The 13,548-nt window shown below is 35.6% G+C and overlaps 1 protein-coding gene across 47 annotated transcripts in view; it reads right to left on the reverse strand.

The window, feature by feature from the left end:
- Positions 1-13,548, reverse strand: part of kcnq1.2 (potassium voltage-gated channel, KQT-like subfamily, member 1.2) — a 234,843-nt gene that overhangs the window by 170,701 nt on the left and 50,594 nt on the right. For all 47 annotated transcript variants that reach the window (XR_012400074.1, XR_012400073.1, XR_012400078.1 and 44 more), the window contains 4 exons: positions 12,139-12,265; positions 10,689-10,767; positions 10,508-10,604; positions 5,485-5,625 (listed from right to left, as the gene is read on the reverse strand). Coding sequence is in view for 36 of the 47 variants with exons in the window: in XM_073942557.1 (XP_073798658.1) it covers positions 5,485-5,625; positions 10,508-10,604; positions 10,689-10,767; positions 12,139-12,265 (444 nt within the window). In the remaining 11 variants the exon portion in view is untranslated. The remainder of the gene's footprint in view (positions 1-5,484; positions 5,626-10,507; positions 10,605-10,688; positions 10,768-12,138; positions 12,266-13,548) is intronic.

Below are 13,548 nucleotides of genomic sequence, written 5' to 3' on the forward strand. Positions count from 1 at the left end.
CCCCAGCGGAATGAACCGCCAACTTATCCAGCATTTGTTTTACACAGCGGATGCCCTTCCAGTCGCAACCATACACTCTCACATTCACACTCATACACTACGGCCTTATCAATATTCATTCATTCATTTTCTTGTCAGCTTAGTCCCTTTATTAATCCGGGGTCGCCACAGCGGAATGAACCGCCAACTTATCCAGCAAGTTTTTACGCAGCGGATGCCCTTCCAGCCGCAACCCATCTCTGGGAAACATCCATACACACATTCACACACACACACACACACACACACACACACACACACACACACACACACACACACACACACACACACACACACACTGCGGACAATTTAGCCTACCTAATTCACCTGTACCACATGTCTTTGGACTGTGGGGGAAACCCGGAGGAAACCCACGCGAATGCAGGGAGAACATGCAAACTCCAACAGAAAAACCAACTGAGCCGAGGCTCGAACCAGCGACCCAGGATCCCCCCTTCCACCCCTACTCCTCCTAATTTTGTAAATGGGTGGCCCAGTGGTTAGCATTGTTGCCCCCCAGCAAGAACGTCTCTGGTTCTAGTCATTACCAAGCCAGCCGACGTTTCTGTGCGGAGTTTACACGCTCTCCCTGCTCACGTGGGTTTCCCCTGGGTTCCCTGGTCTCCTCCCACCGTCCAAAACCATGCAAGTTAATTGACTAATCCATAGTCATGCTCCTATCAGTCCATCTGTTCATTAGCTACTACAGCAGGGGAGTTCTCCAGATCTACCTGAGCTCAAACTACCCTCTCGCCTTGCAAACAGGAGGGATCCCCGGGCTCGCGGATCATATGAGCTCAGGGCTCTCTCCCGGGATGGCTTTATAATTAATCATCAGGTAAGTGGAAACTTTTATCCAACAATTCCCTGTCAGTGTTCTTTTTTTTTCCAAGTTCAGCTCGATTTCCATCTGTAATTCCTGTCTTCAGACGTACGTTTTACAGACTTCACAGAGACAAAAGCAAAAGAGACGACCCCCATCAAGAGCTCCTCAATGCCGGATCCTCCATACAAACAATTGCTTTTGTGTGTGTGCGTGCGTGTGTGTGTGTGGAGGGCCGACGGGTGGCCATACGCTTTCTGACCCTCTTCAGCGAGAGCAAGAGCCTCTGCAATTAAAGCTTTAATTAACGGATCTGACACTTCACGGAGGCGCAGAGAAAGCTCTTTGACAGAGAGGTGAAAGAGACGTCGGTTGAGCTTTTGTAGCTCTCCGATTCCCCCGAACAGCCGTGCGATTGGTTTCTCATTACGGTTCACACTGAATTCAGCGTTTTAATTAACTGCACTGGAAACTTCATCCCAGGACTGATTTCAGCAGTCTTTCGAGTGGCTGGAAGTTTTATGGTCCCCTTTTCTTGTGTGGATGTATATGCATATATATATATATATATATATATATATATATATATATATATATATATATATATATATATATATATATATATATATATATATACATATACACATGCATATACATTTACACACACACACACACACACACACACACAGACACGCGCACACACACGCACACACATGAAAGCACGTACATACATAAAAGCACACATGCATACACACGCACGCACATACACACCCATTTCCACGCTCACACGTGAAAGCACGCACATACATAAAAGCACACATGCATGCACACACGCACATACATGCATGCACACACACATGCACTCACACGTGCACACACATTTTCATGTGAATGCATGCACACACGCGCACAAACATGCATGCACACACACACGTGCATGCATGTACACACACACACACACACACACACACATACATGCATGCACACACACACATGCACTCACACTTTCATGTTCATGTAAATGCTAGCGAACACACACACATAAACAAACATACATGCACACACACACACACGCATGCATGCATGTACACACATCCACATACATGCATGCACACACAAACGCACATACATGCATGCAAACACACATGCACTCACACTTTCATATTCATGTAAATGCATGCACACACATGCACAAACAAACATACATGCACATACACACGCGCATGCATGTACACACACACACTCACACATACATGCATGCACACACACATGCACTCACACTTTCATGTTCATGTAAATGCTAGCGAACACACGCACATAAACAAACATACATGCACACACACACACACGCATGCATGCATGTACACACATCCACATACATGCATGCACACACACATGCACATACATGCATGCAAACACACATGCACTCACACTTTCATGTTCATGTAAATGCATGCACACACACGCACAAACAAACATACATGCACATACACACGCGCATGCATGTACACACACACGCACAAACATGCATGCACACACACATGCACTCACACTTTCATGTTCATGTAAATGCATGCACACACACGCACATAAACAAACATACATGCACACACACACACACGCGCATGCATGTACACACACACGCACTCACACATGCGCACGTGTGCGCGCGGCAACATGCAAATGCTCACACAAACACGAATGCGCATGTGCATGCACACACATATGCACACACACACACACACACACACACTGGTACACACATACACGCAATGCAAACACGCATATGCATGTACACACACATGCACGCACACACATACACATGCCTGCATACACGTACACACACGCACTCGCATGCTCACACATTTAAATGCCCGCATACATGCACACACGTACACGCACGCATACACACGTGCATACACAAATGAACGCATAAACGCATGTACACACATTTTAATGCACGCATACATGCACACACGTACACACACGCATACACACACATGTGCATACACAAATGAACGCATAAACCAATGTACACACGCACGCACTTACACATACACACACACACAATCACACGTACATGCACACAGACACACACATGCATGCACACATGTTTGTGCGCACACACTTGCACACGCACACACACTCAAATGGGTCACAAAAGCCTGATTTTTGAATTTAATATTTTATTATTATTGATTAGGGTAGCGCTATCGCCTTGCAGCAAGAAGGTCGCTGGTTCGAGTCTCAGCTGGGTCAGTTGGCATTTCTGTGTGGAGTTTGCATGTTCTCCTCGTGTTGGTTTCCTCCGGGTGCTCCGGTTTCCCCCACAGTCCAAAGACATGCGCTATAGGGGAATTAGGAAGGTTAAATTGTCCGTAGTGTGTGTGAATGAGTGTGTATAGGTGCTTCCCAGTGATGGGTTGTGGCTGGAAGGGCATCCGCCATGCAAAACATATGCTGGAATAGTTGGCGGTTCATTCTGCTGTGGCGATCCCTGATTAATAAAGGGACTAAGCCGAAAATGTATTATTTATTTATTTGCAAAATCCTGGAAGGACTGCACAATAGTGAAAAAACGTGGGCAAACATAACATGAAATGTTTTTTGATTTGCTTTCAATCTTGAGACGTCCTCTACCAACATCTTCCTTCAGTTGCTTCTGTTTTAAAGACAAACAAATGCATGATGTTCTGAACTCCTGTGTGTGTACAGTACATGAGCTAATGCCAGATCTCCAGAGGGCAGGTGGATTCTCAGATACGTTTTTAATTACATAAAAACCACAAAAACACCTAACAGTGAACTCCAAGTGATTTATGAAAGACAGCAACCATGACTGATGTGAAAAGCATGTGCACAACTAAACACATTGGCCAGCTTAAAGAGACAGTTCACCCAAAAAGAAATAATCTACACTCCGTTTACTCTCCCTCAAGTGGTTTTGAACATTCATTAGGTTTGTTCTTATATTTTGAAACACAACAGAAAATATTTTGAAGAATGTTGAAAACCGGCAACCATTGACTTCTATAGCCTTTGTTTTTCCTACTATAGAAGTGAATGGTCACTAGTTTCCCACATTTTTCAAATTATCTTTTCTTCTCATTCTTTACTCATTTAAAACCTTTATGAGTTTGTTTCTACTGTTGAACACAAAAGAAGATATCTTGAAGAATGTTGAAAACCGGTAACCATTTACTTCCATAGTATTTGCATTTCCTACTATGGAAATGAATAGTTACCGGTTTCCAACATTTAAAAAAAACATCTTCTCTACTCATTCTTTACTCATTTCATACTTTTATGAGTTTGTTTCTACTGTTGAACACAAAGAAGATTTCTTGAAAAATGTTGAAAACCGGTAACCATTGACTTTCATAGTATTTGCTTTTCCTACTATGGAAATGAATGGTTACCGGTTTCCAACATTTAAAAAAATATCTTTTCTACTCATCCTTTACTCATTTCAAACCTTTATGAGTTTGTTTCTACTGTTTAACACAAAAGAAGATATTTTGAAGAATGTTGAAAACTGGTAATAGTTCACTTCTGTAGTATTTGTTTTCCTACTATGGAAGTGAATGGTTGCCAGTTTCCCACATAAAAAAAGCTTTCTCTACTCATATTTTACTTGTTTCAAACCTTTAAGAGTTTGTTTCTACTGTTCAACAGAAAAAAAAGATAGCTCAAAAAATGTTGAAAACCGGTAACCATTGACTTCCATAGTATTTGTTTTTCCTATTATGGAAGTGAATGGTTGCTGGTTTCCAACATTTTTCAAAATATCTTCTCTACTTATCCTTTACTCAATTCAAACCTTTATGAGTTTGTTTCTACTGTTTAACACAAAATAAGATATTTTGAAGAATGTTGAAAACTGGTAATCATTCACTTCTGTAGTATTTGTTTTCCTACTATGGAAGTGAATGGTTGCCAGTTTCCCACATAAAAAAGCTTTCTCCACTCATATTTTACTTGTTTCAAACCTTTATGAGTTTGTTTCTACTGTTCAACAGAAAAAAAGATAGCTCAAAAAACGTTGAAAACCGGTAACCATTGACTTCCATAGTATTTGCTTTTCCTATTATGGAAGTGAATGGTTCCTGGTTTCCCACATTTTTCAAAATATGTTCTCTACTCATCCTTTACTCATTTCAAACCTTTATGCTTTTGTTTCCACTGTTTAACACAAAAGAAGATATTTTGAAAAATGTGGAAAACCGGTAACCATTGACTTTCATAGTATTTGTTTTTCCTACTATGAAATTGAATGGTTACTAGTTTTCCACATTTCTCAAAATCTCCTCTCTACCCATTCTTTACTCATTTCAAACCTTTATGAGTTTGTTTCTACAAAAGAAGATATTTTGAAGAATAATGAAAACTATGGACTTTCATAGCATTTGTTTTTCCAACTAAAGAAGTGAATGGTTAGCGGTTTCCAACATTTTTCAAAATATCTTCTTTTGTGTTCAATCAAATGAAATAAAGGATGAGTAAACAATGTCAGAATTGTATTTTTGCAGTATACTCTCCCATTAACCAGCCAGCAAGATGTTCTTTTATACATAAAACTCCAACAATCAATGTTTTTTATTATTTTAGGAGAATAAACTCACCACGCCCCACCACAGAGCATCAGCATAGCTGGAGAAACCTGTCTTCCCTTCTTCATCTACTGCATCTTTTTCAGCCAAATACACAAAATACGATGAGAAGATCAGACCCAGGAACCCGATGTACAGTGTGGTGATCAGCTCCTGAAATGTAGGAAAACAGTTCAGAAATAAACAGATTAACATTCGTTTCCATTAGATATATACAGTAATACAAAGTCATACAAAGTTGAATTTATTAAGTCTGATTAATGTAAGTTAGGATGACTAGAAATGAACATTTAAGTCAGGTAGATTGTTTTATGTCCTTTTAATTAAAATTATACTTTCAATTCTATTAATATTTCATTCAAAACACACACCACGGATGTTAATATTGCTTATATTTAATGTAAATTAAAGAATATATATATATATAAGTTTTTTATATAATTTATATAAGTTTTTGCTTTGTATTTTCTTTTAAAAACACACAGCAGATGTTATTATGGCTTATATTAATTTAGTTTTTTTAACAGTGTATGATCTTGTTTTAAAATGCAACGAGCCACAATTTTTAAAATCTATTTTATGGTCTTAAATTTGTAAGGCTGCACAGAAAAAGCATTTTTTTAAACTATAGATACTCCATTTAATCTGTAAATTAATGTGACACCGCATAAACTGTGTTTAAATGAACAAAACATTGAGGGCCCTATCATACACCCGGCGCAGTGCGGCGCAAGACGCGGCGCAATAGTCTTTTGGTAGTTTCAGCTTGGCGCAAGAGTGGTTTTGAGGCGTTGCGCTATGCTGTTTAAATAGCAAATGCATTAGCGCTCATATGTGCGCCCATAGGTGTTCTGCTCTAAAAAGGGAGGCGTTCTGAGGCGGACCGCTGGCGCGTCGCTATTTTGAGAAACTAAAATAGATTTTTTATTAGACCAAAACAAACCCGGTCTAAACTCCAGCGCAGAGTTGCGCCCTGCTTACACACTGCTTAATACACACAAGAGAGCAATAGGCAAATATCTTTACATATGAAAACATTTAAATATTAAGGATATATATAGGATATAATAAGAATAGATATAGAATATAAATATAAAGGATTAAAATATTACAAAACATATTATTTTCTAGCCTACATAAATATGAAAAATCACTGCTTTTGTGTCTTCTTCATCTCTGGAGGCTTTTTCAGTTCATCCATAACAATTTGCTTTGTATAATGTTATTATTATTAGCAGTGTTATTTATTATATCCATATTTATATTTGTTTTATTAAAAACAAGCTTAGATTTGCCCACCTGTCAGGTTTTAGACCATATGGGGCATGGCAGGTGTATTTGGAAATAACTGAGTATTTTGAGCACACTTGGTCTTTATTGTTCATTTATTCGTTTGCTGGAAATTAGAACTGAATTTAGAAATAGTTTTGAAACAAATCTTTGCGCTTAACAAACGAAATTAATTATTTATAGGCTAATTGACGTCTGTGTAAAGGTTTCCCTATCCAAGAGCGAAAGTGAAAGTAGATTCATGATCTCTCATTCTCACGCAGTAGATGCTCTGTTTAACTGTGAACTGTTAAAAAACTGTCAACTGTGAACTGTTTGCTTGTGAAATGCTCAGTTTTTCCACTTAGACTTACTTTGCGTCCTGTAAATAGCGAATGCGCTTATGGCGCGACGCAGCTGGTTCTTAAAGGGAATGGGAGATGAGACTCTGATTGGTTTATTCTCAAAACACACCTATAACTCACTAAGAAAATAAACTCGACCCTTTTCGACCATGAACCACTGCGCAAGGCAGATTTCCCGTCCTTAAATTAGCAAAAACGCGTCCTGACACGCCCTGAAAGCCTTTGCGCCCTGCGTTTTGCGCTCTGCTCATGGACCGTCAAAATAGAGCCCTGATTGATTGATTGATTGATTGGTTGATTGGTTGATTGATTGATTGATTGATTGATTGATTGATTGATTGATTGATTGATTGATTGATTGATTATTGGTCTGGGACTGATCAAATCATTTTAAAATATAATTATAATTTTTTTAATGCAATATACTGTATATTCAGGACTAAGAAGAAAATTAAAGCAAAGAAAGTCGCCACAGCGGAATGAACCGCCAAGTTATCCAGCATATGTTTTACGCAGCGGTTGTCCTTCCAGCTGCAACCCATCCCTGGGAAACATCCAAACACACTTAATCACACACACACACACACACACACACACACACACACACACACACACACACACACACACACTACGGTCAATTGTAGCATACCCAATTCCCCTATCCCACATGTGTTTGGGCTGTGGGGCAAACCGGACCACCCGGAGGAAACCCACGCCAACACGGGGAGAACATGCAAACTCCACACAGAAACGCCAACTGAGGCTCGAACCAGCGACCTTCTTGCTGTGAAGTGATCGTGCTACTCACTGCTCAACAATGTTGAACAAGTGCAAAACATGTCATGCTGGTTGAACTGAATGAAACTTTTTTTCTCCTAATGCCCATATTATGCTATAAGCTGATTTCCTCTCTCATGCTGCAGCAGAGGACATGGCGCACGCAGTATAAAAGCACCTTAAAAGGCAAACCCTAAGCCGGTGTGAATGAATTAGCCCAATCATGCCTGATCCGCAGAGAACTTCAGCTCTTTCATAAGACCTGCGTCAACGGTGAAGTGACCAAGAAAATGTGTGCAGGTTTCATGTGTAAAGCCTCAGATCAGCGAAGGCATTAGACTATCATTATGTGATTTGGTGAGGCCCTATTTGGAGTGAAATCAGTGGGTTTCATCGAACTGTAAGATATTAAAGTGATGGATCAATGAACGTTTGCTGGTCGTTTATTCACGCGCAGGGTTTGCCCGAGATGTCATCTTCAGAATAACATTAAAGAAGATTTTCAGCTGAAAGTGGGGTCTTTGGTGGTTATATATTATATTTAACAGTATTTACAACACTTTGTTAATGAATGCTGTATTGTAGTGTTTAGTATATTATAGTGAACTGATGAACTATAACAAATACTGTAGTATACTTTAGTTTAACTACAGTAAACTGTGGTGTGTTGCAGTATTGAGTCATTTGTTGTTGTTGTTATTGAGTTAGCATAGCAACTATAGAAAAACCACAACATACTGCTGTAGTTGTTATCACCATAGGAACTATATAATTACCACAACAGAATAATTAGTATAGTTGCTGCGTTACCATGACAACTATAGAATTACCACAACATATTACTAGTTGTTATTACCATAGCAACTATAGAATTACCACAACATATTACTAGTTGTTACCATAGCAACTACAGAACAACCACAACATATTACTATAGTTGTTGCGTTACCATGCCAACTATAGAACAACCACAACATATTACTATAGTTGTTGCGTCACCATGCCAACTATAGAATTATTACAACATATTACTATAGTTGTTGCGTCACTATGCCAACTATAGAATTATTACAACATATTACTATAGTTAATGCGTTACCATAGCAACTATAGAATTACCACAACATATTACTAGTTGTTGTTACCATAGCAACTATAGAATTACCACAACATATTACTAGTTGTTGTTACCATCGCAACTATAGAATTACCACAACATATTACTAGTTGTTGTTACCATAGCAACTATAGAATTACCACAACATATTACTAGTTGTTGTTACCATAGTAACTACAACATTACCACAAAAGATTAATTACTATATTTGTTGCGTTACCATAGCAACTATAGAATGACCATAAAATATTAGTTGTTGTTACCATAGCAATTATAAAATTACCACAACAGATTAATTATTAGTTGTTGCATTACCATAGCCACTACAGAATCCCCACAACAGATCACTTACTTTAGATGTTGTGTTACTATAGCAACTATAGAATCACCACAACTGATCAATTACTGTAGTTGTGTTACCATTGCAACTACAGAATCCACACAACTAATCAATTACTACAGTTGTTCTACCATAGCAACTTCGGAATCCCCACGACAGATCTCTTACTTTAGTTGTTGTGTTACCTTAGCAACTACAGAATCACCACAACAGATCACTTACTTTAGTTGTTGTGTTACCTTAGCAACTACAGAATCACCACAACAGATCACTTACTTTAGTTGTTGTGTTACCTTAGCAACTACAGAATCACCACAATAGATAAATTACTATAATTGTGTTACCATATCAACAAGATATGAATCACAACAACCAACTAATTACTACAGTTGTTGTGTTACTATAGCAACTGTAGAATCACCACAATAGATCAATTACTATAGTTGTTATGTTACCATAGCAACTGTAGTATCGCCACAACACATCAATTACTATAATTGTGTTACCATAGCAACTGTAGAATCACCAAAGATCAATTACTCCTGTTGTTGCATTATTATAGCAACTGTAGAATTACAACTGATCAATTACTAGAAGTGTTGTGCTGCCATAGCAACTATAGAATTACCACAACTGATCAATTACTATAGTTGTGTTACTATAACAACCACAGAATCCCCACAACAGATGCCTTAATTTAGATGTTATGTTACCATAGCAATTATAGAATCACAACAGATCAAGTACTTTATTTGTGTTACCTTAGCAACTATAGATTGCCCACAACAGATCAATTACTATAGTTGTTACCATAGAAACTAAAGAATCACCACAACAGATCAAGTACTGTAGTTGTGTTACCATAGCAACTATAGAATGCCCACAACAGATCAATTACTATAGTTGTTACCATAGAAACTATAGAATCACCAAAACAGATCAAGTACTATAGTTGTTGTGTTACTATAGCAACTAGAATCCCAACAGATTTATTCAAGTACTTTATGCATGGTTCAAAAACACTACATTATTTACTATAAATTACCATAGTATTTTTTCATATGGTGAATTATCAGCCAATGGGGTGAAACATACCCCACTTAGATGAGTTTTTGATCATAGTAACAAAACCAGGCCTGAACTTTTAAATGCATGAATGAAACGCACCTGCCGATGGATAAAAACCACTGATCCCAGAAGCCTCCACGTTCCTCCCTGCCGATCCACATGCAGCATCCGCAAGATCTGGAGGAAGCGGATCCCTCTGTAAGCATGGAGATTTAATCAGCATATTAGAATAAACAGCAGTGAAAGATGATCATAATATCTGATGATATTTCAGTGGTACCTGATTGCAGACGTGGCAAACACTTGTCCATTAGAGCCGACGCTGAGAACAACAACAGATGCCACGACCACGATTAGATCTGTGATATAAGTAGAAGAACAGGTCAAAATGAAGAACTGCAGCAAAATCTATTTTTTTCTTTAGCTTATGTAAACAGTTATAAAAATATACAAACTAAAACGGTATATATGAAACATATACAACATTATGTTGAAGGGAAATGTTTTTAAAATATTAAAGTATAAAAATACTCAAAACAAGTAATTAATAAATAAAATATTGAAGTTTAAAAATAAAAAAAATCAACATTAGTAATGAACCTGAAGAAATATAATGATAATAACTATTATTATTATTTATTTTTTGATTTGACTGTCAAAATTGAAGACGTTTTAGTAACGTTTTACAAATAACCTTTTTTTAAATGTTGAATTTAAATCCAGAAAGAAAACGCAAGTAAAAAATAAATATAACTTTAATATATTTTTTTATTTAAATTAGCTGATTTAACCAGATTTAAAACATATACATTTATAACTAAAACTAATACTAATTTTGAACACATAAAACAAATAAAATAAATTGAAGCTGTTTTAGATGTTGTATTTAAATCCAGAAAAAAATATAGGAAAAAAAAAACTTCAATATTTTTATTAATTAGAATTTTAACCCAGTTAAAATATATTAATTAAAACTTATATACTATTTTTTGCAAAACAAGTAAATTAACATTACATAAAAAAAATATTAGTACTGGAAAAATGAATATATTTATATAAATATAAAAACAAATTAAATAAAAGTTAAATTAAAAATAATAATAATGAAATGAAATAAAAATAAAATAAAACATGAATGAAATAAAATCCTTTTACATAAATATAAAAAGTTAAAATAATAATTTTAAAAAATGAAACAAAATAAAAAAATTAATTAAATAAAATGAAATAAAATTAAACTAAATAAAAAAAATTATAAAATGAAATGAAATAAAAATAATAATAAATAAATAAAAAACAAAATAGAAAATAAAAAAATGAAATAAAAAATTAAATGAAACAAAAAATAATAATAAATAAACAAAATAAACTTTTTTTAAAATGAAGCAAAATAAATTAAAATAAATGAATGAATAAATTAATCTATATAAATATAAAAAGTAAAAAATATATTTTTTTAAATAATAACAAATTTAAAAAAAAATATTTTTTTACAAAATAAAAAAAAAAAACTTAAGAAAAAAGTCCCAGCGTTAGAAATGAACCTTATTTAACATAACACTTTTCCAAATCAATTTTTGGATTTATTAGAGAACCAGATTCCAAATACAAATGTTGGCTTTATATCCAGAATTGAATGTAATGTCGCATCACATGACACCAATACTGCATTCTGCTCCACATGTTATTTTTGCTGAGAAATGAACATGCAGCCTATAATCAATAAGCACCTATAATGGAGATGGGTTTCCTGATGAAGCGCAGACGGCCTTTAATGCCCACATATTTGCTCCGGCAGCCTGCAGACCAGAGCCGCACCACATACTCAGTCCCGAAAAACACCACCAGCACAATCTCCTGTACAGAGGACAAACACAACCCATATTCAAGGCTAGAAAAAGACAGATTTCACTAGGACTGCACAATATTGGAAAAACCTGATGCGTTCTTGGGATATTTTATTTTTCTGCAATATACAATGAAATATAAATACAGTTTCACCCGACGGTTTGAATAGCTCCATTAAACGTCTTTCCAAGTCTAACAGTATTCAGGAACAGAAACTGAATACTCACAATGCAAACAATGCTTTTCTTTCTTACGTTTTTTGTCTCGTTTCTAGTCCAAATATATAAAAATTTATTGGGATTTTTCTTAAAACAAGCAAAATAATGCAATGTGACTATAACAAATGTGCACATAGCGATTTCAGTGCTGAAACAATACATTATGCAGTACTACATTTCAGTAACACTTCAGTATCTACTGGATTGATAAAGATATTATGTTCATTAGTAGTTATAAAGCATGAACTTATTCTGCATTTCTAATAAACCTAAACACAATTTACAGCTTACCAACTATAAGTAAGCAGCAAATTGAAGATTATTAAGCTAGTAATGGTTTGTTAATACTGCGAATTGTGACCTAAACTAAAGTGTTACTCACATTTCACTTCGATAATGTTTAGAGTCACTATTGAGATATCCGACTTGACTGCGGATTATTAAATTAATTGAAAAATGTAAACAAAATTAAAAGATTTAGACCTTATTCTGATTCCATATTGCAAATCATTGGATTTAAAATATTATTTGTTAAAATACAAATAAAAAAATGAGATGTTGACTAAGGTTATATTGAGATCTCAGAATTAATTTGCTTATTTTATGAGATTAGTTTTTTTTTACATATAGAGTTAAAGTCAAAATTATTCACTCTCCTTTTTGTTTCTTTTTACAATATTTCCCAAATTATGTTCTCAGTATTTCTTTTTTTTTTTTCTTCTGGAGAAAGTCTTCATTGTTTCATTTCGGCTAGAATAAAAGCAGATTTTAATTTTTGTAAACCCATTTTAAGGTCAATATTATTAGTCCCTTTCAGCAATATTAGTTTTGGATTGTCTCCAGAACACACCACTGTTATACAATGACTTGCCTAATTACCCTAACTTTACCCTAATTACCCTCGTTAAGCCTTTAAATGTCACTTTAAGCTGTATAGAAGTGTCTTGAAAAATATCTAATAAAATATTATTTACTGTCATCATGGCAAAAAGAAATTAAATCAGTTATTAGAAATGAGTTATTAAAAATATTATGATTAGAAATTTGCTGAATGAAATCTTTCATTTAAACAGA

Source organism: Danio rerio, chromosome 25 (assembly GCF_049306965.1).
Source record: "Danio rerio strain Tuebingen ecotype United States chromosome 25, GRCz12tu, whole genome shotgun sequence".
Lineage (NCBI taxonomy): Eukaryota > Metazoa > Chordata > Actinopteri > Cypriniformes > Danionidae > Danio > Danio rerio.